This window comes from Pagrus major, chromosome 19 (genome assembly GCF_040436345.1).
Source record: "Pagrus major chromosome 19, Pma_NU_1.0".
Classification (NCBI taxonomy): domain Eukaryota; kingdom Metazoa; phylum Chordata; class Actinopteri; order Spariformes; family Sparidae; genus Pagrus; species Pagrus major.
In genome coordinates this window covers 19,144,111-19,168,541 of record NC_133233.1, presented here as the reverse complement: position 1 = coordinate 19,168,541, position 24,431 = coordinate 19,144,111, and the positions used below count along the sequence as shown (strand labels likewise).

General features: G+C 41.3%; 2 protein-coding genes across 3 annotated transcripts in view; both read left to right on the top strand.

Moving 5' to 3' along the window:
• smchd1 (structural maintenance of chromosomes flexible hinge domain containing 1) overlaps nucleotides 1–12,992 on the top strand; it is a 43,444-nt gene extending 30,452 nt beyond the window's left edge. The window contains exons 29-47 of the mRNA XM_073487853.1: nucleotides 1,653–1,814; nucleotides 1,977–2,105; nucleotides 4,254–4,333; nucleotides 4,506–4,663; nucleotides 5,260–5,366; nucleotides 5,915–5,976; nucleotides 6,138–6,225; nucleotides 6,413–6,544; nucleotides 6,664–6,816; nucleotides 6,912–7,038; nucleotides 8,035–8,154; nucleotides 9,444–9,529; nucleotides 9,638–9,760; nucleotides 9,963–10,144; nucleotides 10,915–11,024; nucleotides 12,063–12,133; nucleotides 12,213–12,378; nucleotides 12,469–12,627; nucleotides 12,718–12,992. Of these exons, the coding sequence (XP_073343954.1) occupies nucleotides 1,653–1,814; nucleotides 1,977–2,105; nucleotides 4,254–4,333; nucleotides 4,506–4,663; nucleotides 5,260–5,366; nucleotides 5,915–5,976; nucleotides 6,138–6,225; nucleotides 6,413–6,544; nucleotides 6,664–6,816; nucleotides 6,912–7,038; nucleotides 8,035–8,154; nucleotides 9,444–9,529; nucleotides 9,638–9,760; nucleotides 9,963–10,144; nucleotides 10,915–11,024; nucleotides 12,063–12,133; nucleotides 12,213–12,378; nucleotides 12,469–12,627; nucleotides 12,718–12,812 (2,310 nt within the window). The 3' untranslated portion in view covers nucleotides 12,813–12,992. The remainder of the gene's footprint in view (nucleotides 1–1,652; nucleotides 1,815–1,976; nucleotides 2,106–4,253; nucleotides 4,334–4,505; nucleotides 4,664–5,259; nucleotides 5,367–5,914; nucleotides 5,977–6,137; nucleotides 6,226–6,412; nucleotides 6,545–6,663; nucleotides 6,817–6,911; nucleotides 7,039–8,034; nucleotides 8,155–9,443; nucleotides 9,530–9,637; nucleotides 9,761–9,962; nucleotides 10,145–10,914; nucleotides 11,025–12,062; nucleotides 12,134–12,212; nucleotides 12,379–12,468; nucleotides 12,628–12,717) is intronic.
• A 1,007-nt stretch (nucleotides 12,993–13,999) lies between these two features.
• emilin2b (elastin microfibril interfacer 2b) lies at nucleotides 14,000–24,401 on the top strand. Of its 2 annotated transcripts, XM_073487854.1 has the most exons (9): nucleotides 14,000–14,130; nucleotides 14,289–14,414; nucleotides 16,258–16,439; nucleotides 16,618–18,330; nucleotides 22,785–22,994; nucleotides 23,077–23,133; nucleotides 23,218–23,268; nucleotides 23,352–23,468; nucleotides 23,582–24,401. In XM_073487854.1, the coding sequence occupies exons 1-9, from the start codon at nucleotides 14,009–14,011 to the stop codon at nucleotides 23,911–23,913; spliced, it is 2,910 nt and encodes a 969-aa protein (XP_073343955.1). In that variant the 5' UTR covers nucleotides 14,000–14,008; the 3' UTR covers nucleotides 23,914–24,401. The 2 variants fall into 2 exon arrangements, with proteins under 2 accessions (XP_073343955.1, XP_073343956.1); XM_073487855.1 differs by lacking the exon at nucleotides 23,218–23,268.
• Nucleotides 24,402–24,431: the final 30 nt, after the last annotated feature.

The following is a 24,431-nucleotide window of genomic DNA, read 5'->3' as shown; positions in this document are numbered from 1 at the left end:
ATACTATCAAAGGGTCTACTTTAAAGTTCAAGAGTTGTGGGTCCAAAGTCCCTTGAACTGGAAACCTTTATCTCCTCACCTCATAAAAACAGCCAAGCACGAAAGTGTGCATGACAGAGTTAGGCAAGCAAGGTGACTCATTAGAAGACACGATGTACAGCAGCAAGTATGATCATTTTCTGCGCAATTTATATGCAGCTGTAACTGAAATGCAACTTTTCTAATGGTTGTGTGGTGAACTTGAATAGATTTTCACTAAAATGGGAATGAGTAGATGACTCATTGTGTTTGTAAAAAAAAAATTGTAATGTTTAATTTTGAGGTACTTGTACTTCAATAATTCAATTTTATGGTACTTAATTACAGTACTGTATTTCAGAGGACACATATTGTACCTTTTTTCCATTACATTTATTTTACAGCCATAGTTACTTTGCCGATGAAATAAAAAATATGTATATAATAAACATGAAATCCTAGGGTTACAGCTAACCATAAACAGGTTGCATCCAAAAGTGGAAGCACTTCAAATCACCATTTACATCATGGCCATTTACAGCAGTACAGTATGAAGAGCTGAAGAGTGATAAAGTTCATGCTGCTGCTGCTGCTGCTGCTGCTGCTGCTGCTGCTGCTGCTGCTGCTGCTGCTGCTGCTGCTGCTGCTGCTGCAGCCCCGGCCACAAAGGCTTGGCAGCCGTTTGCCCCGAGGTAAAACACAATGCAAGTTTCATTTGCTTGTGGTTTGCATCATGTAAAGAAAAGGGCCGAGCGACATGACATAACTAGCAGTGGCCACATTGCAAAAGATATGATCCCTGTTGCATCGGTAGAACAAGAAACCTTTAAAAAGCTGCTAAAACCATTATTTGTTAAGCATGAGCATAAAAACCTGTAATTGTACAGGTAAGCAAGAAACAGCTGAAGGATAATACTCAGAGATCGGCTTATTTTGATTTAATATAGGCTGTATATTTTCTATGATTTCTCATTTACACATTTTGCAGCTGTTGTGTTTGAATGTGGAAGGAAACCGTGTATTTAAATTTAGTTTTGATCACAGTCTGCTTTGATAGAAGTGCTTGTGAAATCTCACATGTGGCTCTGACTTACAACTGAACATTTAGCCCACTTCTTAGAAAATACAGAGATGTAATATACTGTGTATTGCTATTCAGCCTAAAAATACTGAAATATGATTTTTGGTCCATTTCGCCCAGCCCTATGTTGTTGTACAATCAATTAAACTACCAAACAGTATTTAAAGTAGTTAGAATTGCTTCTACTGCTAAACTGCTGCTGCTACATTGTTAATAATGAATCAGTAATAACAACGAAACAGTATCAGTTTTGAGGCTTTCCTAATAAGACTCATTATACTCAAGCCTTATAAATGCCATTTGTAATTGTTTCTTTAATGTTGAGGATGGTTCTTGAAAGATACATTTTGATGTCAGTGAGACGACCTGTTTAAATGATTAAATAAATAAACCGCGACTCATGAGTGCTTTTACATTTGAAGCTTTAAGCACATCTTTCTGCTTATTTTTATGTATGTTTAGATCATGTTACCAACTTTTACTTAAATGATCTGAATACTTCCTCTGTAACTGTGTGGATTCACTGATGAAGCGATGTGTGTGTTGACATCAGGAGAGAGGCGGTTCTGTTCTGGTAACGGGGGTTCGGTTCCAGTCTGGGACTCCTGGCTCCAGAGAGTTGTGCTTCACCTACAAGAGCTACATGGCACGAGTCATAGTTAAAGTGTCCCCTGGAGTCCCTGCACAGCTTAAACTACTGAGTGAGCCAGAGAAGGTAAGATGGGATTTTTACTGGTTTACTGCTTATTTCCAGTCTCTTCTCTGCATTACTATGTCAAAATAAAGGCAAATGGTACTTAAAAAAAGAGGTTTTGATTGTCTTACTTCACAGCAGAGCAAACTAACTGGTAAAGCACTTATATGTTTTATCTATAAGTCTTTGCAGGTGGTGAATGACCACGGCATCGCTACACCGTTCCTCATCCAACTGTGTGACGAGTGGGGAAACCCGTCTCCAGACCAGAGGGTTGTGGTAGAGTTGAAGTCTTCACCCCCACCAATTAAGGTTTGACTTCTGACACTGAACATTTACCCTGTTTTATTTGCAGTTTTCAAAAAATTCAAAGTCACAAATCCTATAATCTAAATTTTAGTCCTTAAATGATGGAGGCATACATAATAATGTGATCAACACTGATGACAATATTGACTTAAGGCCTGGAAAGACTCATGAAAGAGGAACAATGGATGTTGACTGCCAACTGACCTCTCAAGCAAGTTTATTCGTTTATGTGGTGGCAATCTGAGAAATAAATAACAGATACAGGATCCGTCTAGTTTGTTGCTAGAATCATCAATCTGCAGCGGCCTCATCTTAATCACAGTTTCCTGTTCAGCAAAAGCCATGACCCCAATTTCTGCAAGGTGTAGAGGAACTGGCTCGGACACAGTATTTTACACTGTCCGGTGCTCTTTACATATAGCAGCAGAGTGTAGGGCAAGGCCGAGCAGTTTGAAATACATTTTCCTTTACATTTACAATCTACTTTCACAGACTGTGTATGCCACCACCATACACTACCATACACCAACCTGTGTAAGGCTGACATCCATGCTCTCTGGCATTAGGAGAACAAAATGAAATGTATATTTATTGAGATGCAATGTTTGACTGTTGTGGCAACTGAAAACCAGTCCTGAAATCCAATACACACAGTTGTAGAGGTCACAAGGTTACATCTGGACAAGAGTCTGTTGTCTTATCTGTGTTAGGTTTTCGAACCCTCTCTATCACATATGCTCTGAAACCATATACTCTGCAACCATAAAACTGTCACATGACATAAACCATTTGAGGCCCATAGACACAATGTTTTCACTATTAACACATCTTCTATACTCGTAAAGTTTCATATGCAAGAATAATATATCAAAATAACAAAGGGACATTTGGGAATTTCCATCACATGACCAATCATCTGAAAAGTACTGAAATTTTCTTGTAACTAATTCACAATCAATCAGAGCAGTCTCTTGTCTTAAGACAAATTGTTACTAAAGTATCCTTCATATTTTACAGCATCCAGTCACATGACCCGCTCATTAAGTCATCCACACGTAGGCTGCTTTGCTGTGCAGATGTATTATTAACTTTTCTGGGGGACACAGGCACAGGAAGATCTTTATACCGCTCCGCGATGCTTATTCATACATTCATAAGAGCACAATCAGCAGCAGGATAATTTGGGAAACACATTTCATCATTCAACCCTAATGACTCGTACCAAAGAATATTGTAGACTGATTTCTTGTTTTTCTTAACTATAATTATATGTCTAAGGTCGCTTCATATTAGGTAGTCAGTAATTATTAGATAGTTTCACTCTTTCCTCAATCCACTTTTTATATTCAGATGCCATGTATTTATACTTTTTGAGTAGACAATGACAACTAAATATGTACACATCTAACCAGACTATTGATCTTTGCTTGTGATAAAAGAAAATGTAAAGTGCCAGTGCTGTTGTAGCCACACAGGATGTGTCTGTGTTGGCAATAAAATCCCCTCTCTTCAGTTCACTCAGCATCAGAGAGAAGCAGAGACCTTCCTTTATAAGAGCACTTCAATTTGGGGTTACTGCTGTCCATTATGTATTTCCTACAAGTTGTTATTCTTATATTGTTTATAAGTATTACAATTGTTTATATAGTGTTTTAGAGTTGTTAGGAACCTTTTAACATCTGAAGAGACCAGGCTTAAACTTGGAATCTTTAAACTTGTAAAAAAAAATGTAGAAAAGAAATCAGAACAAAGAAATTAATCAGTATTATTCATGATATTATCATATCATTCATACTGTTTTTGACAGTATGGTCATGAAATAGGTCTTAAACTGACATGTGCTTTGCTTTAATATATCATTGTGAAATTAATGAATGAATAGATATATGAAACCATCAGCGTTTATAATGGTTTCTTATAAACCTTGTCTGCCAACGGACATGAAATCTCCTGGGAAAGGAAGGTTAAAGGGCGATCTAGTCTGCTTTCACATCTCTTTATAGACTAATGAAAAAACTCTTGTTTTGTCCTGTGTTGTTGTTATTTATTTAGTTTCCGAACAAAGGTGGCCCCATAAAGGTCTTAAAAAGTTTTAAATTAAACTTGTTAAACCTGTAGAAACTCTAACAGGAGAAATCCTTTTTGTTTTAGGTGAAGACCTCTGTTGCCTCACAACCTGTGAGCACAGAAGGGAAAGCCTCTTTCACTGTCACTAGTGTGAGCGGACCAAAGTAAGTGTCACTGTATGATACAGTATAAAAGGAGAGCTTGTTCTGCTTTTTTATCTTCAAATTGCAATAATAGTCCTAGATCAGGGTTTGTACCATCAGACATCAACATTAATACCATGTACATGTCCCAGCAGTCACTAGTAGGATTGTTGTTTCCCTGTTGTTCCACTAGGGGGTACTATCAGCTCGTTTTTCAAGGGGTCTTCAACAAGAAACGCATCTCCAGTCCACCAGTGAACCTCACTGTCATCCCTAATCCCAACAAACCTGTCAGGCTGTCAGTGGAGTATGACACCAAGGCCAAGTTCTCTGCTGGAGGAAAATTCCCAGGTTTGCATTTTATTAAGGTTCTATTTAGGGCTGTAATACCACTTGCTGGTCAAGCACACAGCTGATGCAGAGAGCCCTCCTCCCCCCTCGTTCTCCTCCAGACACCTGGACGACTCTACATGCAACAAACCCTTACAAGTGTAAAGTTGGACACTGCATTGTGTTAGTGTTACTAAGGAATGTTACATTCAGGTCAGTATCAGTTGCCCATCAGTTGTTGCTTGTTGGGTTTGAGTTTGCCATGTTATGCTTTCAGCATATTTTTTGGGCATGCTGTACCTTTGAGGTTATTCTGGAAAAATATTCTGGACAGTATCTGTCATTGTTTTGGATTGTTGTAATAATACTAAACATACATTTGCATAAAGCAAGCATATTTTTCCACTCCAATGTTGATAAGAGTATTAAAAAACTTGAAAAATATCCCTTTAAAGTGCATTTAAAACATTTAATTAGCAATTAATCACAATTAAATTTTTTAATTGATTGACAGCCCTAGTTCTATTTTCTTTCCTTTTGAGTAGCTCCTTTTTCACTGTATGGAGCCGGTTTAGTGTTAACTGTCAAACTAAGGCCGGCTGTTTGTATTTATTCAGTGTTCTCGGTGACCGTGGTGTCTGATGAAGGAAGCCCAATGACAACTTTTAACCCTGCTGATGTAACCATGGTGCTGTGGAGAGGAGGGCCAGCAGGGAGAGACAATGTGAGTGACTGACTTATGCCTTGGGCACACTACGTGACTGATCAGCGACAGGGGGTCACGCAATCTAAGTTTGCACACGCAAGATGTGACACGGGAATAAAGCGGTCCCAGCAGTCCAATATGTTTGTGCGATGATTTCACTGATTAGGCATTATGATTAATGTGATGTCTTCAAATTGCTTCTCTCGTCCAACCAACAGTACAAAACCCAAAGACTCATCATTTACTGTCATAAATGACAAAGAAAAAGCAGCAAATCTTTACATTTAAGAAGCTGGAACCAGCAAATGTTTGACACTTCAACTTGCAGTTCTCCACTTCCAAGTGGAGAATTGTCGCCACCTGCTGCTTATCTCACTTAACCAACTCCTAATAATTGTAGTGGATGGAAATAAGCATTCATTTGCAGTTTCTTTTGCTGGTTTTCTCAGGATTCAGTTAAAATATGCGATACATTTGGATGGAAACCTACTTATTGATTTTTATTTGCTTTGTTTTAAACTAATATCTTATTTGTTGAGGTACATTCTTCTGCTTCTCTTGTCTAGGCCACCGTGTTGAGGTGTAGTAGACCCTTGGAGAATGAAAAGAATGACTGTTTTCACTTCAGGTAAAATACTTTACAATCTGTCTGATTCTGTCTGATTTATTGAAGATTGACTGTAAAATGGGGAATTGTTGTTTACACACTTTGGCAACAGACACGCCGATACCGATATATCTTGGATTGGCCAATATTGGCCAATAATATCTGTTATTCTTTCCCTGCAGAGATAAAGAGATCCCACAACAAGTTGGAAAGTACACCATCGAGTTCTCACTAGATGTAGACAAAACACAAGTCCTGTCTAGTAATCAGGTTGGTTCATCACAATGCCTTAATGAGTTATGCCCAGACAAAAAGCAGATGGGGTCACCACATTATTGTCTTCCACTTCTGTTTAACCGGAAAGTGGTTTTTCATTGAGTCGTTGCAGGGGTGTCTGTCATTATCCTGACTCACGGAGCAAAATTACTCAACCTCAGCACTGTTTCCCGTCTCCTAGATTCCTATAAATGTAGAGGCCAATCAACCTGTCAAACTGGGAGCCGACTCTCCACCACCAGCCCCATTTGTTTCCTACAATGAGGCCATTGCCGGCCGAACGTTGGTGGAGAACATGACTCTGAGTATCATGGTGAGCTCATATGTGTTCGTACTGTCCAAGAGAAGAAACAGCATGAGCTTTCAGTTAGATGAATTAATTTAAAATTTTTGGGTGTCTATCAGCTGATGTTTTGCTCTGAATGATTTCAGGATTCATATGGAAACCCAACAGGGCAGGACCTGGATGGGAAGGTGAAGGTTTCTATAAAGAATTTGAGTGGAGAAAACAAACCCCTCCCTCTGTTTGAAGGCAAAACTAGCGGCTTTCAGTTTAGCTTGAAAGAAGGAAAGGTCCACATCACTGTGAGTAACCATTTTTCCATAGGACACACCACAACCTTTATTGGACCCCATGATGCAGATGACACGTGTGATAATTGTATATTTGTTCTTCACAGAGGCTGGCTGTCATGGAGAAGAGCCCCGGTGAGGACGGCAGTTCATACATCCTTGTCTTCAAACCTGAAGGGTTGATGCTTTCCACACAACTGGCGCCGTTTGAGCTCCTCTTCCATTTTTATAATGGTATGACTGGAAAAGCTTCATTCAACACAGTCTGGGCTGGACTGAAACTGCTGCATGAATATGAGATCTGACCAGTGACTCACACTTCACATGTGATGAGATGATGAGGGGTTGAAAGTTAACATTTGCAGTTTAACTAAACAAAACTTCTTTCAGGTTTTTCCTGCTCAGGTTCTAAGATATACTTGGAGCTAATAGCAATATTTCAAAACAGCTGGAAGTGACTAATATCTTTTATTGCATTTCCACCTACAGTACCTTTTAGTCCCATGAACTACTATTCATGGGACTAAAAAGGTCCTTCAGCCTGTTGTCTGTGGTCCGTGGTCTAAAGACCCGTGACGATGAGACGAATTAGTCCACTGACGTATGAAAAAGTGACGGCTCATTTTAAGTCATTTTTGACAGTTGAAGTCGATCCATGTGTTGAATGCTTTCTACTGTAACTCCATGCTTATGTGCCGAAGCACATGAAAAAGAAACAAACTGGTTTGTGGCTGCAGATTTTAAAAAATGGTGGCTGAAATAAAATGCTGTGAGAACTCGACAAATCCGAAATGATCCTCGCTGCAAGCCCCACCCCCAAAGTTCCTGTACTGAGAAGTATTCACCTCTGAGGAGAAACTTTTTGTGGGTGAAATAGTGTCCACAGGACTTCATTTGGGTTTTGATCGCTGCAGTGGAAACACACTGAATTCCTCCAAAAGGTCTGTAATGTAAGAAGAACCAATACTGGCCAGGTGAAGGACCTTATTCTACCTGGTTAGATCCTTCTGTGGCAAACAAGTCGCGAGAGTTCTCCCACCACCTTATGTCAAGGCATACTACTACACTATAAAGCCTCCACACTGCTTGCCACCAACCACATATCCTTCTCAAAAATGTTTTCTTCATTTAAATGGTAAATTGCAGCTCCTGCAATTTTGGTGTTTTTGAGTTTTATAGTCTGAACCAATGTTTTAAACTGTGTCTGCCGCTCACCTTTTTCTGTTGTAGATGTGGAGAACCAACAGAAAATGTCTGTGCTAACCAGGAAGAAAGATGAGCTTACTGCTGCTGTCACTGCATATAAAAATATGTTTTATACATATACCACACTCCTTAAAATGCTGACAAGTAAGATTATTTTTGTGTGTATTATTTGACTGTGTAAAATATTCTGACATCTCTCCCAATCGTTGCAAATACAATCTGCGACAAAAAGATTCACCAGGAAAAAAATAATCTCATTGTCAATTTCACCGTTCTCACACAACAGTTAGTCCTCTTCCGGAGAAACCTGCTAGTCTCTACGTAACTGTGCACCAAGGAATCTTTTAGGCTGTTCACATTTGGTAATAACATCCGACCCAAGTGATTCTGTCAGTACTGGACAGCTTTAAGCCCGTCAATTCACATTGGCATTAACATGCCACTTGACCACTTGTGATTGCGCCTCACTTCCCTGCTCTATATATAAATATACATCTACATCACTGGAACAAATGGATATGTTGGTTTTTACCCAAAGAAAGAAATATCTTTGTGTATATTGTTTGCCGAATTAACAAGATGGGCCAAATAGTTGAGAATTTGTTGTAGGTGGCGTTTTACAAAGTTTACACAGTTTCTCCTAACACAACAAGTCTCAAAATTAAGCTTTTTTTTAAGGGAGTCTGGGGACTTTCTCCACAGAAGACAAAGAAGTAGCCTGTTCTAGATACTGTTCACTGTATTTGTCAAATTGGATTTGTTTACCGTTAAAAAAAAGTTGTCTTCTTTAATAAATGGCAAAATCAATTCAAGTAGTGTTTTCAAACAGCTGTTTGGAGTTAAGATGAACTTTAGACACGAAAGCTGGCAGGCTGTTACAGCGATGGTGTGACAAACTGACACTTTTTTACAAGGAAAGACTTGATGTGTTGCATTTAATGCCGAATTTTCAAGAAGGCTCGAACGTTTTAGAATTTGCTGTAGTCATTTTCAAAGTTTAAGTGTTTCCTCACGCAGCAACTCTTAAAATCACAAGATTTGTAAGGGAGTCTGGGGTTATTTGTGGGTACTAGTTCAGTGGTTTGTTGAAACACTGGCAAGTGAGGGTAATAAACAAAATAAACAAAATAAAGGGCATAAATCCTCATTTACATTACAGTGAACCATCTCAAATGTGTCCCCAGTGCATCTTGGGGGTGTTCCCACCTGTTCTTAAAGCTGTCCCCTTGTGATCGGATCACTCAGAAACACGTGTCGATACCAAATGTGAACAGGGCCTTTGCTTTTTGTTTAAATTATTCTTCACCTAAGGTTCTACACTCTAGCTTTCCTTTATGAGACAATAAGTTAATCATTTTTGCATCAATAGACCATTTTCCATGCCAACATATGTTTGAAATGATCTTTAATTGCAAGTGTTTCTTCTATGGTAGCCAAACACCTGGATGCTAGTAACAAAGAGTTGATCCAGAGAAATAAGCTGAGCGAGAAGAGCGTGCACCTCGACCCATCTGTATCTGTAAGATGTTAATTTTATCCTCACTTTACTTTTGATTATATAGAAATTATGATTTCTTATTCTTGTATTTATTAGGGGATGACATTTTAATATTTGTGTTCTGGGTAGATGCCAGATGTTGACAGACTTCTAGCAGAGATGACTACTAAAGTGGACAGGATCCAGAAAATGCCCAGAAGAGCCTTCTCCATCGTTGATTCCTACAGGCAGCAGCAGGATGTTTTGGGAATGGTAATTTCGTGGGAAAGAGGGATGTTTCTGTTGGCTTATATTAAAAACCAAGTGTGTAATTATAGGAAATGCATACTGACGTGTCAATTAAAGTTTGTGCTAATGTTTAAGTTGAGAGGACTGAAAAAAGTATTCTCAGGTTACATTGTATGTGGCTGGGTTTAGGAACGTTATGAGCGCTGTGTTTTAACTTCTGACGCAGGTTGGCCACCTGGCCTTTGTGCAGGACGACACCGCTGCGAGAGTGATCTCATGGCATATCTACGGTGACATGGATTGTGTCATCACCAGAACGACAGACGCAGCAAAGAGGATCTATGACAGCACCAACGGCAGGCAGCAGGTCATGCCCCTCGACACTGTTTATAAGGGGCCTTGCGACAGGTACGTCTTCCTTGTCAATGAGAAACTTCAAAAATAAAGCTTAAGGTGTTTACTATTTGGGTTCCTGCAGTTGAAAGCTGTATTTATGTGCGTTCTCCATGTTTATATTGTACCTTCATGCACCATCATTCATTCCGGTATTGCTGCTGGTAACTGAGTAGTCTCTCTGGAGTAATTCTTGTGTGTCCTTGATTACAGTCTTTGATTTGTAAGCCTTCTTCTACTTGAAGCCGTCCAACAACAGTAATTTAAAGATCTTGTGGCAACTCCTTGCACAGACTGTTTAACACATGGCTGCCCAATGAGAGCAAAAAAATTATAAGAATATTTCTAAAATGAAACAAAGTTTATGTCACTTTATTTGTGATGCTCACCACTCTTTTGTCGCCCACCATTAAGGTTCAGTTTTTGCCCTCAGACAGAAATAGTTTAGGCACTCCTGGCTTAATTCAAAGGAATTGACACTATTGTTCTACAAAGTGCAGATAATGGGGACTCTAATTATTATCATTTATAACGAGGACAGCAACTTCCTTCCTGCTGTTCATTGTCTTGGTTGATTGTGTGTTGATGGCAGTTTGAAAAACACCTAAAATCAACCAACTTCATGGCATGATTTAGAAAATGTTTTTTAAAAAGTAACTGTATATTATACATGATTTTTTTGTTGCTAGGGAGAAAGCTAAATCTTTCAAAACACTACTATGATCGTTGAAATGTGTCGGTTCCTCTCTGCAGTTTCTCTCTGCTAAGATTTGAATTGCTTACAGACCGCTGCCACACATAAGAAATGGCCACAAGCTCTTTGAGCCCCCAGGGAACCCGGTCTTCGCCAGGCAGCTCCTGATATACCCCCAAGACTCTGAGGGCTGTAACACTGGTAAGCTTCCTTGGATGGATTTCCCCTGCTCAGTGTAATATTGCCCAGTTGTTGTTTTTTCATTGCAGATTTGGGTTCCTGTGGTTTACTGGAGGTTTCCCAGGTCTCTTTGTGTTTGCTGTTGTTTGGGTTTTTCCTTCATGCCCCTGCTCCTCCTGTCGAGTCCAGGGTAAATGGTTCCACCTGGGAATCAACCTCGCTGACGTGGAGGGTCTCCTCTCTCCTCTCGGGGGGGCCCCTTTCACCACGTTAAAGGAACAGTTCACCCAAAAATGAAAGTTCAGTCATTATCTAGTCACCCCCATGCTTGATGGAAAGTCAGATGAAGTTTTGTTGTCCACAAAACATTTCTGGAGCTTCACAGCAAAAACAGCGATACAGCATTCTCCTAAACAACTGAAGTAGATGGGGACTTGTTTTAAAATAAAATTTAAAAAAAATATAAAATGACTCTAACAACTTTACCAGGGTAATGAATGTCTCATGAGATCCCATATTGATTTGAAAAGATGTTATTTATACTCTGTTTAAAGCCAATTAAATCTTCAACGTAGCTGCTAAGCTAAAAGCGTTAGCACACACCACTTCCCACCACAGTTCGATCTCGTGTCGTGGGTGTAAATAATGTTTTTGGGCTTCCGTTACACCAGCCGAGCTGTATGGAGCCATTTTATGTTTCTTTTAGTTGTTGTTTTTTACATTTTAAAACAAGTCCCCATCTACTTCAGTTGTTTAGGAGAATGCCACAACGTTGTTTTGCTGTGAAGCTCCAGAAATGTTTTGTGGACTACAAATCTTCACCTGACATTTAATCAGCATGAGGGTGAGTAGATAATGACTGACTTTTCATTTTTGGGTGAAGTTTTCCTTTAAAATGACTTTTAGTCTCTGAGTTTTAAGATAAATCAAATTTGGTCTTCATCCTCCTTTAATATCTTAATAATGGTTTCTCAGTCGTCTAAGCAGTAAAAAAAGTTGTGAATGTTTAGATTTGTCACAAACTGTCTGATGGTTTCCTGTCACATGCTTCCTTCACAGTGTTCAAGAGCATCCTGGGAGACACTATCCTGATTGATGACCTGGACTCTGGAAACAGCTACAGAAAAGCGGTGAGTGATACCCGCTACTCAAAGTCGTGCACCACAAATGAACAAGTTATTTTTCCTCTAAATGTGGCGTTGCTTACAGGTGGTGCAGAACAACATACAGTGTCCCACCATCCTGACCAGGCAGGGGGACCGGATCAGTGCCAGAGGGAAGTTTGGAGGCGCAAACAACAAAGCCCCATCAACAGTCAAATTGGTGTTTGGAGCGCCGTACCCAGAGCAGTACAACACTCTTCAGGAACAAATAGGTGACCTCTCTCATAGTCACGATTTAAAGTCGATTGTTGTGGTCCTGCTCAGTTAGATTGTGCTTTAATGTCTTTTATAATGTTCGACAGGCCTTCTCGTTGAGTACCGCTTAATTCTGGAGAAGAGGGACGTGGCAGAAAGGGAGCGCAGCGATTACTTACAACAGATAAAGTCTCCAGAAATGTTGAAACAACAACAAGATATGGAGGAGAAGGAGAAACTGCTGGAAGAGATTGAGAGGCTATGTGGTAAGGCCACAGAATACATTTCAACCTTTTTGTTTTTTTATTCTTTAATTTATATTGTTTATTTCTTATTGGTTTGTTTTCTTCTTTCAGAGTCATCCCAAATGAGACCACTGAAACGGGGTCCTGACAGTGCTGGAGAGCCATCAGGCGTCATTGCAAAGAGAACAAAGCAGAGATCCATATAAGAGATGAACAACTCCAACTTTTCTTGTCTTTTTTCTTTATTTATGGGCTGATTAAGATTTTTTTAATTGTTTTTATTTGTATAGATTTGTGTTCTTTACATTTTTAAACATGTTTTGTTGTGTGCATCAAATTCCTCAAAGAATGTCTTGGAAAAATACAAATATATATTTAAACTATGACCTCTTTGTCTGTGACTTCATTTCCATTCAAAAATAGTTAAAGGAAAAGTTCACTCAAAAATTTAAATTCAGTCATTATCTACTCACCGCCATGCGGATAGAAAGTCAGGTGCAGTTTCATGGTCCACAAAACATCTCTGGAGCTTCACAGCAAAAACAGTATTGCATCATTCTCTTAAACAACTGAAGCAGATGGAGACTTCTATTAAAAAAAAAGAAGAAATGGCTCCATACAGCTCATCCGGGCCAAGTCCAAGTCTCTGGAAACCCAAGCTCCCAAATTGCTTTGAAAATACAAAATTTAAAGCCACAATCACTGTAACTTCTAAGTTATTAAGTCGTTGGAGGGTATAAATAATGACTCTACAAATCAATTTGGGATCTTAAGGTTTCCAGGAAGTTAAATCATGCTGGAGGAGCCGTACGGAGGCGTTTTATTTTATTTTTTCGGTTGTTTTTTTATGTTTTAAAACAAGTCCCTGTCTAATAGAGTTGTTCAGGAGAATGCTGCAACACTGTTTTGCTGTGAAGCTCCAGAAATGTTTTGTGGACTACAAAACCTCACCTGACTTTTCATCAGCGTGGGGGTGAGTAGATAATGACTCAATTTTCATTGTTGGTAAAACTCCTCCTTTAAAAATAAATGTTTGTTAAAGTAATCCAGACAGACAGACAGACACTGACAGGCGCGCACATTTTTACGCACGGGATAATAACAGTGTCTTTTGGAAACGAAGACAATCATTATCCAAATTTAGGCGTCCGGAAATTATGTAGTCTTGTGACATTGTGTTGTTGGATGTGAGCGTTGGTGTGTGTGATCTGAGAAACGGAAAAAAAGTCATCTGTCAGTGTTGGAGGGGGTCCCGAAACGTCACATCCAGTCTTCCCTGTGGGAAGGAGCTTGTTCAGGGCTGTTCAACCCGCGGTGCCTTCACTGATCACTGGACCACAGACCTTCACTACTGACTGACTGGATCCTGTAGGAGTTAAACAAAAAAAAAATCAGTTTAACCATGAAGCTCTGCGGACTTGTTCACTTTTTATTAACTCTTGCTCTCATCAGTGGAACACCTTTCCAGTATAACATGTTCCAGGGCAGCGCGTATTCTGGCTCCGACACACGCCAGAGAAACAAGTGAGTAGTGGGTCTCCAAATTTATATCATGTGTGCATGTTAATTAAAACCTCCTTTGGTTTGATTTGCCCTCTTCTGTGCGTAAACTTGAGCTTTCAGTCACTTTTGGGAAAGTAAATTTCACTGCAGTTTTCTGACTATGCGGTGATTTTGTGCAGGAACTGGTGCGCCTACGTTGTGCACAAGAACGTGAGCTGTGCCGTGGTGGGAGGCACGGAGAGCTTCCTACAGGCTGAGGTGTTACCGTGTCCACCGGAGCTGCCAAACTGTGCGCCACAAGTAATGTAAGTTCCCAGAAGTGCGGGGCGGTGGATGGAGGGCCGATAGTCTTTACATGTGTTAGTATGTTTAACAATATGAGATAAAACTGGTGCAACTAACTGTACAGAGTTTTGTTTTGTTTTCTTTAAAGGGGCACTATGTAGTTTTGGAGAATAAATTCAAACTCAGAATTTGAATATTTACAATAATGATGAGGTGAAAATTCAAACTCAGAAATATTCATCTTTTCCATAACTGAATAAACAAGCTGTTCTCAAAGGAAAATAAAATCCAGAGCACTGTTTGAAGCTAGACAGCTGGCAGGGTCCGCCACATATAAACAAAGTAAAACAGTATGAAATTTGTTCAGTTCAGTTTGTTTATTCAGTCATGAAAACGAAGAGAGCTTGTTTATTTAGTTTGTCTAGGCATAAAAATAAAAAAAAAATCATTGAAGATTTTTCTCTTCTGATTAACATTTCTTCCCCCAAACTTAAGGCAACAACCTAACAAAGTTTTCAGGGTGAAAACCTCTAACAAATTGTCTTTTAGTGAATTTGTATCATTATTTCATAATTGCAGTGCATTTATTTAAAACATCACTACAATAAAAAATATTAAAAGATATTCCAATTGTGACTTAAACTTGCTGTTAACTGCAGTCTTTACTGTGTCACACGGGTACCTTTAAAAATAGGCATTTTTCTCACTTAAGATCCTACAAAAAGAATAGTTAACTATTATTAAGTGCATAACTAATTATATATTAATCTTCATAAAGCAAAAAAATAGCTTAGTATAGGTTTCACAATAGCATAACAGGTAAGTTGGTTAAACTCAATAAATATGTTTGTAATGTTTTTTATAAACAATTATAACAAACTGGAGGCTTTTATTAATGTTCTAAAGATTGTATAAACTGTCAACAAGTTTCTTATAAGTGCTTAGAAACATCTTCCAATCTAACAAAGACATATTTATGTTGCTATTTTTAACAGTAATATAGTCTTATTAATGTTATTAAGCATCTTATAGGGACTTATAAGGGTCTTATTCCCTATTAACTAACGCTTATTAAGGACCTTGAAGTGGAAACTTTACAACTCTTCCCCTCTCCTAGCGTTTCACTGTAGTTAGTGTTTCCTCTACATTCAAGCTAGCAGCCTGGCTACTGTTCAAAGCCAAAAACAACTGGAAAAATCCCAATTCGACCTTGAAACCCTGATCTCAGTGCTATGAAAAGGCAGTAAAACACCTGTTTGTATTAATAAATAGGCAGGTTTTGTTACTCACTGATCTAGTAGAAAGAAAACAAGAATTGAACGGTCTCAAGACCTGCTGGTAAAAGGAAGCGCATATAAGCGAGGGAACAGATTTTGACACAACACTGTAGCTCCCCATTAGGTGAATGCCCGTCCATCAGCAGGGTGCAGTGTAGAAGGAAAAACAATGCCTCTTCCTGTTTTGGTTTTGCAACGGTAGATGCGCTTCCTTTGTGCTGTAATTCGGCCTTCGGAAAGGGTTATTCCGAAGGATCTTAAAAACATGGCTCAAAAAGCAAAAAGATTATCCAGTCATCTGTGTTGAATCTTTATGAATGGTAAACATGGGCTGACCTTGTGTTTGTTTTGCCTCAGTGTTTATTGAGCAACAAACACAAGAGAGATGCAGTTAATCATCGTGTGGACGAGCCATTAGGGCCAACAGTGTCCTCATGAGTAGAAGTGGTCTTAGAAACCGCTTCCTGCCAACTGTGTGATTAATTGATTGTGAATGTGTCAGTCAACAAACAGACTCTATTGTCCTGAGAGGAAGAGTTGCACAAAGTCTTACATTAAGTCATGTTTTTGTGTTGAATGCTTACAGATATCAGACCCACTTCAGGCCGATGTATAAGATTGCTTACAAGACTGTAACAGAGCTGGCGTGGAGGTGCTGCCCGGGGTACCAGGGCTACGACTGCATGGAGGTGAAAGACATGAAGCAAATCCAAGTGGAACGTTTGCCTCACGCTCCCGCTGCCTCTGGACACACTCCAGTCCGGCAAGGTGAAAAACTGAGGAAATGTAGCATAAAAATATGTGAAACAAAATTAAACAAGTACGTAACTGCTGGAGGAAGCCCTGAGGGGCAAGTGAGGAAATTTTTTTTTTTTTTCTGGTGATCCATCTTTGTCTGAGTAAAAGCATTCATATTTCTGTGTTCCAACTCTCTCTCTGTAATTAGCTCCTGAAGAGCGGACAGTGAGCCAGAGCAACCATCCATGGGAAGGGGAGCGGCATTTCGGAGGTGCGACAGGTCACAGGACACTACGGGGTCATGACGGATATCAAAATGCCCAACACCTGGAGGAGGAGGTGCAGCGACTGTCCCAGATGGTCCTCGACATGCAGGCGAGAATGACAGACATGTCCTCAAACCTGAGACTGGAATTCCAGGAGGATGCTAGTAAAATGCTGGTTACTCTGCTGAACAATGTCGGACAGCCTGTCAGTGCGAGAGGCGCAGAGACTGAAACTGTTCAGGTGCAGGACTTCTCGTTTGAGCTCCCGACAATGCCGATTGATGAGGTCATGAACAAGATCAGCCAGGTCTCAGACGATTTAGAGTCTAAGGGCAACACCCTGAATGATCTGCTGGGTCGCGTCGACCGTCATGACGGACAAATCCATCTGCTAATGGAGGCAACCCAGAACCATCTGTCCACACCCCCTCCTCCTCCACCCCCTCCTCCTCCAGCCAATGACCTGCGAGGCTACCTGGATGAGAAGATCCGCGCCTTGAGAGAAGAGTTAGTGGAGGGCATGGACATCAAAATGGCAGACCTGAAGAACTCGTGCGATTATAAAATAATGTCAGTTCAGGATAATTGTGAGGGACAGGAAGCCAACTACCTCAGCTTGGCCGAGCTCATGGAATCAAAGGAAATGGACCTTCGCAACGAGATCCAGGACCTTAAGAACAAGCTGGTTGATCAAGGAAAGGAACAGGTATGTGACTCTGTTCTTGCTTGTGTGGAGAACCTTGAGATCCATTGGAACTCGTCTGCGAAGACTTCTGTGGTGGAGAGGCTGAAGATCGAGCAAGAAGAGGCCATCAAAGACCTGAGGGAGACTCTGGAGGACAAGCTTGCCTCCATGGAAGACAGACTAAACACCCAGTTCGTAGATATAAGCACCAACACTCCATCTGGTGGTCAGCCTGAGACTCAGAGAGACTTTAACTCTTTGAAGGACTCTGTTCAAGCTCTAGAGGTTCGATTTGATGTCTTGGAACAGCTCTGCTCAAAGGCTAATTTGACTGTTGTAGAAAACCTTCAACAGGACTTCCAGAGCTGCAGAACAGCTGTAGATGCCATGGAGACTCATCTTAAAACCCAGGGGCAATTCCTCAACCACAGAACAAGCACAAGCATTGAGAACGATCACAGTGAGTTGAGAAATCTGAAAGACCGTGTGGACTCTCTATCAGATATTGTCCACCAGCAGTCTCAGAGTCTCAACTCTACCTTGGGTCAAGTTAAAACAGGAGCTGAGCAAGAGGCCAAAGACCTTCTGGAGCTCCACAGGACTCAGCATCAGGAGCTGAGAAACCAACTTGAAGAGCTGCACAGGGAGGTAAAAGCTGAGGCCAACCACTGCAGGGAACAAACAGAAGATGTCGGGAAGGAGATCACCAACATAGACAGCCGCATCGTCAGCGTGGAGAGTTTATGCAGCAAGTTGGACCCGGTCTCCAGCAGCCTTCAGAGGATCAAAGAGGGTCTGAACAAACATGTTACTGCATTGTGGACTTGTGTCAACCAGCTGAATGGTACAGTTGGAGCTCATGCAAGAAATATTGGAGAACTGAGGGGAACCTGTCAGAACCTTCAGAACCTCATCACTAATGGAGCCGGAGGCCTGCAGGTGCTGACGAACAACAATCCTGAGAAGACGGGTAAGCTGTAGGTAGGACTTGGCCATAATATAAGTCTATGGATATGTAACAATACACAATATAGATCTCTATATTTTGAAACCTCCTCAAAAGCACTTAATAAATGCTGGGACAGGGCAATATAATGACTAAGTGAGTAAAGACAAGTATTAGAAGTAGTAAGGAGTCTTGTAAGTTCAGAAAAAATCACTTTACTGTAATGCAGCCGATTGAGCACATAGAATCGGTGGCGGCTCATGATGAGATAAACCACTCTGATTGTCCGTTCAGATAAGTGGTTCAGTGCATGAAAAGAGAAACGGAAAAGGAAAGGGAAAGGCCTCATTTTTCTGCTCTTTTTCTGGACTTCGACATACGGAGGGCGGGAATCGAACCACCGACCCCCCGATATATCGTCCAGCCCTACTTTGAATGTCACTTCAGGCCACTAATCAGCAAAGGTTTTCTCTACCAATAGTTTCCAGGCTCATGTCAGACTAAATCTCACACATTACCCAGAGAAATTTCAACAGTTGAAGCTGAGATAGTGATCAAACCGCTGTAATATTTCCAAACCTTTTAGATCATTGTTTGGACCGGAGTCTGTTAGTGTATCACAGGTTGGCTGTGTTGTTGGACAGGCTGCAATATTGGAGTGTGAGTGTGTGAGAGAGAGGAAGTTTCATTGAACCATGTTCCCAGTTAAAGGAGGCAGGGCTGATTGAAGACACATGCTTTATTTAATAGACCCCACTTGTGTTGAGCAATGCCTTGGCATAAAGAAATATTGCTCATGCAGCTTTTTTGTGCATCCAAGTTTGCTTTCAAGAGTGTGTTTGTCCATAAACTCGACACGTGTGTCTATTTTTTTCAGTGTAAAAAACGAGAACATCAAGGGAATTGTGTTCACCTACTGTACTTTAATATCGTGGATTTTTAGCTATTTGTTCTGCATTAGGGCTGGATATTATTGTGTTGCTGTAAGCATATTTGCGAGCATAGATTTTCATATCGGTGCATATGTTGCATACCTCTCGTATGAGTCTGCTCATTAATGGTACCTATGAGACCGAGCTGGACTTGTCCGGCTCTCACAGTCAGAACTAGAAGTACGCCCATAACGTTTACGAGCCGAGTCTCTTCCTCTGGGACCGGCTAGTTTTTCACTCGCTGGTTTATGGGGCAGGTGATACAGCACTACATGATCCAGTCCTGAATCTCATGGGAGGTGAGCTGGAATAAAATAGTCCTGGTTCCAGTCCAAGTCAGACCAGAGGTTCAGTATTTTGTTTCTGATTCATCGGTAGTTCTGAGATGCCAGTTTTCTCATTGTTTGCCAAATTCTGAATCAGAGATGGCTGGGAAATGTTGCCACTCCACCCCATGACTGTTGTCATAATGTGGAGGTCAATTCATCATGCTGTCACTCGGAGGTTTTGCAAGAGGGAGCGCAATTATTCATGATTTCCACTCATGCTCTGTGATGTTACCAGGGACCATTATGACAAGTCGCTCTTTGGCTCTCTGTTTGTCTTTGCCCTGCCAGCTGCTTCATCTTATTCTCTCCCTGCATGCTTATCTGAAGAGACTGGAAAAAGCAGTTCACCACAGAGAGATTTCTGCACAAAGCTTATCAGAGATCCACTCGAGGGCGTCTTTATTTCAGAGCCGAGAGCTTCAGTGTGTTTAGATTAGGTGCTACTGGATCGACATTCATATCTTTGTTTCCTCACACCCTGTTCAGTTCCATCTGCAGTTTTCTCACATTTTTTAACGTCCACGGATGACCTCCTTTCCTGTTGAAATAAACAGAGCTGCACACGGTCCCAGGGGTCATTTGTCAATGTGTTTACCATGATGTCACACCGGTTGTTAACCTTATATGAGCGGGTCAGGAGAGGGACGAAGAAAGATGCAATTTGTCAGTCTTTAAGTGATTTTGTTGCACACTAATCATGACGTTCTCACTTTGATTGATAACAGCTTGTTGACACAAAATGAAAGAAATACATAAGCCGCTGAGAATTTGTTTTAAAAACCCATTTCTTCAATCAACAGCGGGAAACATTTTTCCAGAGTTACAGTTGCTCAAACTTGAGAAAATTAGAAGGATAGAGAGGACAAACGACGAAAGGATTTACTTAACCTTGTTTTAACCAGGAATATTCCAACTGAGCTACAAAATCTCTTTTACAAGAGAGTCCTGGCCAAGACAGCAGCATCAAAAGTTTCACATAAAGAGAAAAAACAACACAACATAAAATTTCACATAAAAGAAACAAGCAACAGATTTAAAACAAGCAGCAAATTACACCAAAACAAATAATTTACCAGTGTTCAATAACAGGATATGATATTTACATACGTGGAGCGATTCACTACAAAGTGCACTCCTCTGTGTGTTAGTGTGCATATATGACTTGTATATGTTTCCTAATCCCTTTACTTGCATTAAAGCACATCCTTCTCCTTGTGTTTGACAAAGCGACCTCCGCCAACTTAAAACAGCCTTGCATGGCTCAATTATGAGGATGCTCAGAGATAAGAAACATACTTTCCTGCTTCTGACAATCCTTAGTGGTGAAGCTGGTGGGTCAGCGACCTGCGAGAGATAAGGCGACTTGTAAGGTGACACGGTCTGCTCAGTGGTCAAACGTGATAACCCTCGTGAACCGAAAACAAGATGGAACCCGACAGAACGCCCTCGAGAACAGTGAAGCCTGCAGCGTACGGTGGTTCCTGACAGAGTAGGTGTTAGATTATCTGACGTAAGGGGCTGGATGTATTGATTCCCAGATGTATTCAGAGGCCAGCATGTTTGGGCTGACGGTGACTCATAAAGTCAACATGCACCACATTGCCATGCAGTCATTATGATGTGGTATGTAATGCTGGAAGTGGCCTTTCTTGTGACAGAAGGGGGCTGCTGTATCCTGTGACTAACAACAAAGCGAGGGTTTCCAATGCCGCTTTGCTGCATGGATGCAAATTTGTGGTCGACAGCAGATCTATTTGTTTACAGCTCACCTCTTTCATCACGACAAACACTCTGGCATACGCACTCACATCCTGTGTTTGCCTCTGAAATCAAAGTCGACTCACTGGAGCACATACCTGACTTTATATGAGGAGCGACCAGTCAAACACATGTGCACATACGCAGACTTTTTACCCCCTGTGCTGTTTTACGGTCACACACCGGCTCCCCTCCACATGTTGAGTTTAACAGGCAGACTTTTCTCTTTCTGGCCTCTATACTAAATTACCCTTTTTCCCCAGGGTGAGGTGACAAGCTGTCTGGTGATTGAGCATGTGGCCGTGCCTCGGTATGCTGCTGGTATGCCTTTTATGTGCTGGTCCTCCTTTCGGGACAGCAGAGGGTAACAGCGAATATGTGCTCCCGGCCAGGAGGACTGATCTGTTGATAAAGTCAGCAGTGGTTCTCAGGAATGCAGCAGCTGATCATCCTTTTGATGGCAGATGTGTCAGTGGTCTGTCATTGTCCCTATTTATGTGCTTAATAACGGGTTCAGGTGATCCCTCACTAGCTGTTAATGACAGCCAGCAGTAGCACAATATAAACATAAACACAACTTTGTGTTTCTGTTGTGGAAATCAAAGTGGAAATACAACACAAGATATGATTGGATGTTATTCATCTGAAGTTTGTTTTTGTTGTCAGCCATTTCAAAAGTGAAACATGTTGAAATGTTGGGTTAAGACTCTGTGGGATGTAATCAAATTACTTTGCGGAGGACAGTTTTGTCGCTGCGGCGGTGGCTCTTTCTTTAGCTCAGGGGCTGTACTGTGAGTGCAGCAGAGCAGCCATTTTCCCCTGATGTCACACAAATGTCGTACTGTGCTGCTGCTGTCTCCCTCATTCTCTAAAAAATCATCGGATGTTTATCCAGAAGTTATAGCCTCGAGCGACCAAATGAAATACACCAACACCTTGAATACAATTAAACTCGTCTTAGTCCTTTTTAGACTTTTTAATGCAGAAATGTTACATATTCTATCTTTAATGTGCAAATTAAAAATGCAACATAAGCTGCTTCAAATTAGCCGGACACAAATCTCTCCTGTTATGTTGACAGTGAGGTCAGAACACTTCATCATATCTCTCGTAACACTGACATGGTTGCTCGATGAGTCATTCAGTCAGAATAAATCCCGTAAACCTGAATCTTTACTTCCCTGAAATCATCAGAGCAACCTGTTGTTCCTTCGTTAATATGATTCTTTTCACTTGACCTGCTCTCCACTTTTTCTCCCCTGCTGGTCTTGTACGACTCCCTGTATCGGCCCCGACCCCAGTTTGAGAACCACGACGCTGCACTCAGCTGGCGCAGGGAGATTGAAGAGTCACAGTGTAACCAGCTGCTCTGTTAACACATCTGACCTCAGAACATCTGGTCTCTCTCTGACCTGCAGCCTCAGCCCCATCACTCACCACCTTATCTTGTCGTCTGCAGGTGTTCAGGTTTCTGTGGACGACCCAGGACTTCCTCAGGGTTCAACTAAGAGCCTTCCAATGCCGATGGGTCCCGTTGATTCCCCCCTCACAGAGCCGCCTGTGTTGGAGACCGGAGAGGCAGGACCCCCCGGCAGGATGATCCCATCCAAGCTGCCCAAGGGGACGGACGGCAGCATGAAGCCCGTTCAGGGTTTCGCTGGAGCTCCGGGTGAGACGCACTGACATGTACCTGCACTCTCCTCTTTCCCAGCATTGTTTCTCGTGTCTCATCGTCTTGTTTTACTTCACAGCGTCCCCCAACGTCAAGTTAACTGACACACCAAAGTCCAGCACGCCCCTCATCTCAGGTAAATACTCCTGTAGTGTTATTCTACTGCATCACACCTGAGTCTGTCAAGAGAGGGTGAAACTAATTGTCTTTTGGTCAACAGATGTGAACCTGCCTCACAGACCATCACCACACAAACCCGACCCGGCTTCAGGTCAGGGTTTATACATTATACAGGTTCCTGCCTCTGTTAACATAATCTTTGTTGGTGTGTGATGTTTTCTGTCCTGTGCTCAGGTGAGACGATGTCATTCTCAGCTGGTCTGACTCTGCCGCCGTTCCAGGGAGAGATGGGAATCATTCGGTTCAACAAGGTGCTGGTCAACGATGGAGAGCACTATGACGCTCACACAGGTGACTGTGAAGCCAATTTGAATCCATCAAATTGTAATTGAGATATTTATTCTGGACCAAAGTGGTGGTTCTTTGGTAAGAATGTGTGTATTAAGAGATCTCTGTGTCTTCAGGTATCTTCACAGCTCCCACAGACGGACGCTACCTGCTGACGGCTGTGCTCACGGCCCAGCGAGGCGAGAAGGTCGAGGCGGTCCTCTCCGTGTCCAATCGCAGCGTCCAGAAACTGGACTCCGCAGGCTTCCTGTCAGGAGCGGCAGCACCGCCGTCACATGATCAGTGTAACTGCAGCAGCTCGATGTCGCTGAGTCTGGTTCTGCCTCTGAGGAGAGGAGATCGAGTTGGACTCGTCCTGACGGCTGGGAAACTCGCCATCTCTGCCTCCTCTGAGATCCTGTCGTCTTTCAGCGCCATGCTGCTCTACGCCAGCCCATCCAAACGGTAGCCCTGACCCTTTTAAAGACACTTGACAGCATATATAAGGCAGAAGTGGATGTCCTTTTTAAAAGACACTTTTCTCTAAGTGGAGTACAGTGTTCAGTATTGAGAATACACAATACAGTCTCCAAATTATATGTGAGATTCTACGATAAGTACTAATATATAGTGTGTTTATATTGCAGTGTTTTTATATTTCCTTATTGTGGATTGTCTCCCACCTAGATCTTACAAATACAAACAGTATGTTGCTCTGCCATTTAATTGTTGTTTACTGTCGTTTATCCGAGTATTTAAAAGTACATACTACCCTGTATGGACACCACCCAGTATTTCTTTTTTGTACTTATGTTAATGAACTGTTTGTGCTAAAATCTGATTTCAAGTTGATCTGATTTGTTGCTGATAGCAGAAATCAGTGTTTGTTTTTCTCACATCCTACAGTTCATACCAGTTTACATAAACACACACTCACACTCCTCCTCTTGTTGGTGCTAAAATTGTCAATAATATTGAAAATAAGCT

What these genes read in the sequence shown, in the direction of transcription:
- emilin2b (XM_073487854.1), top strand. Translation starts at nt 14,009, where the DNA reads ATGAAGCTCTGCGGACTTGTTCACTTTTTATTAACTCTTGCTCTCATC. An exon ending in AACTGTGCGCCACAAGTAAT is followed by an intron (nt 14,415 to 16,257) that starts GTAAGTTCCCAG and finishes GAATGCTTACAG; the next exon opens with ATATCAGACCCACTTCAGGC. An exon ending in CAGCACGCCCCTCATCTCAG is followed by an intron (nt 23,134 to 23,217) that starts GTAAATACTCCT and finishes TTTGGTCAACAG; the next exon opens with ATGTGAACCTGCCTCACAGA.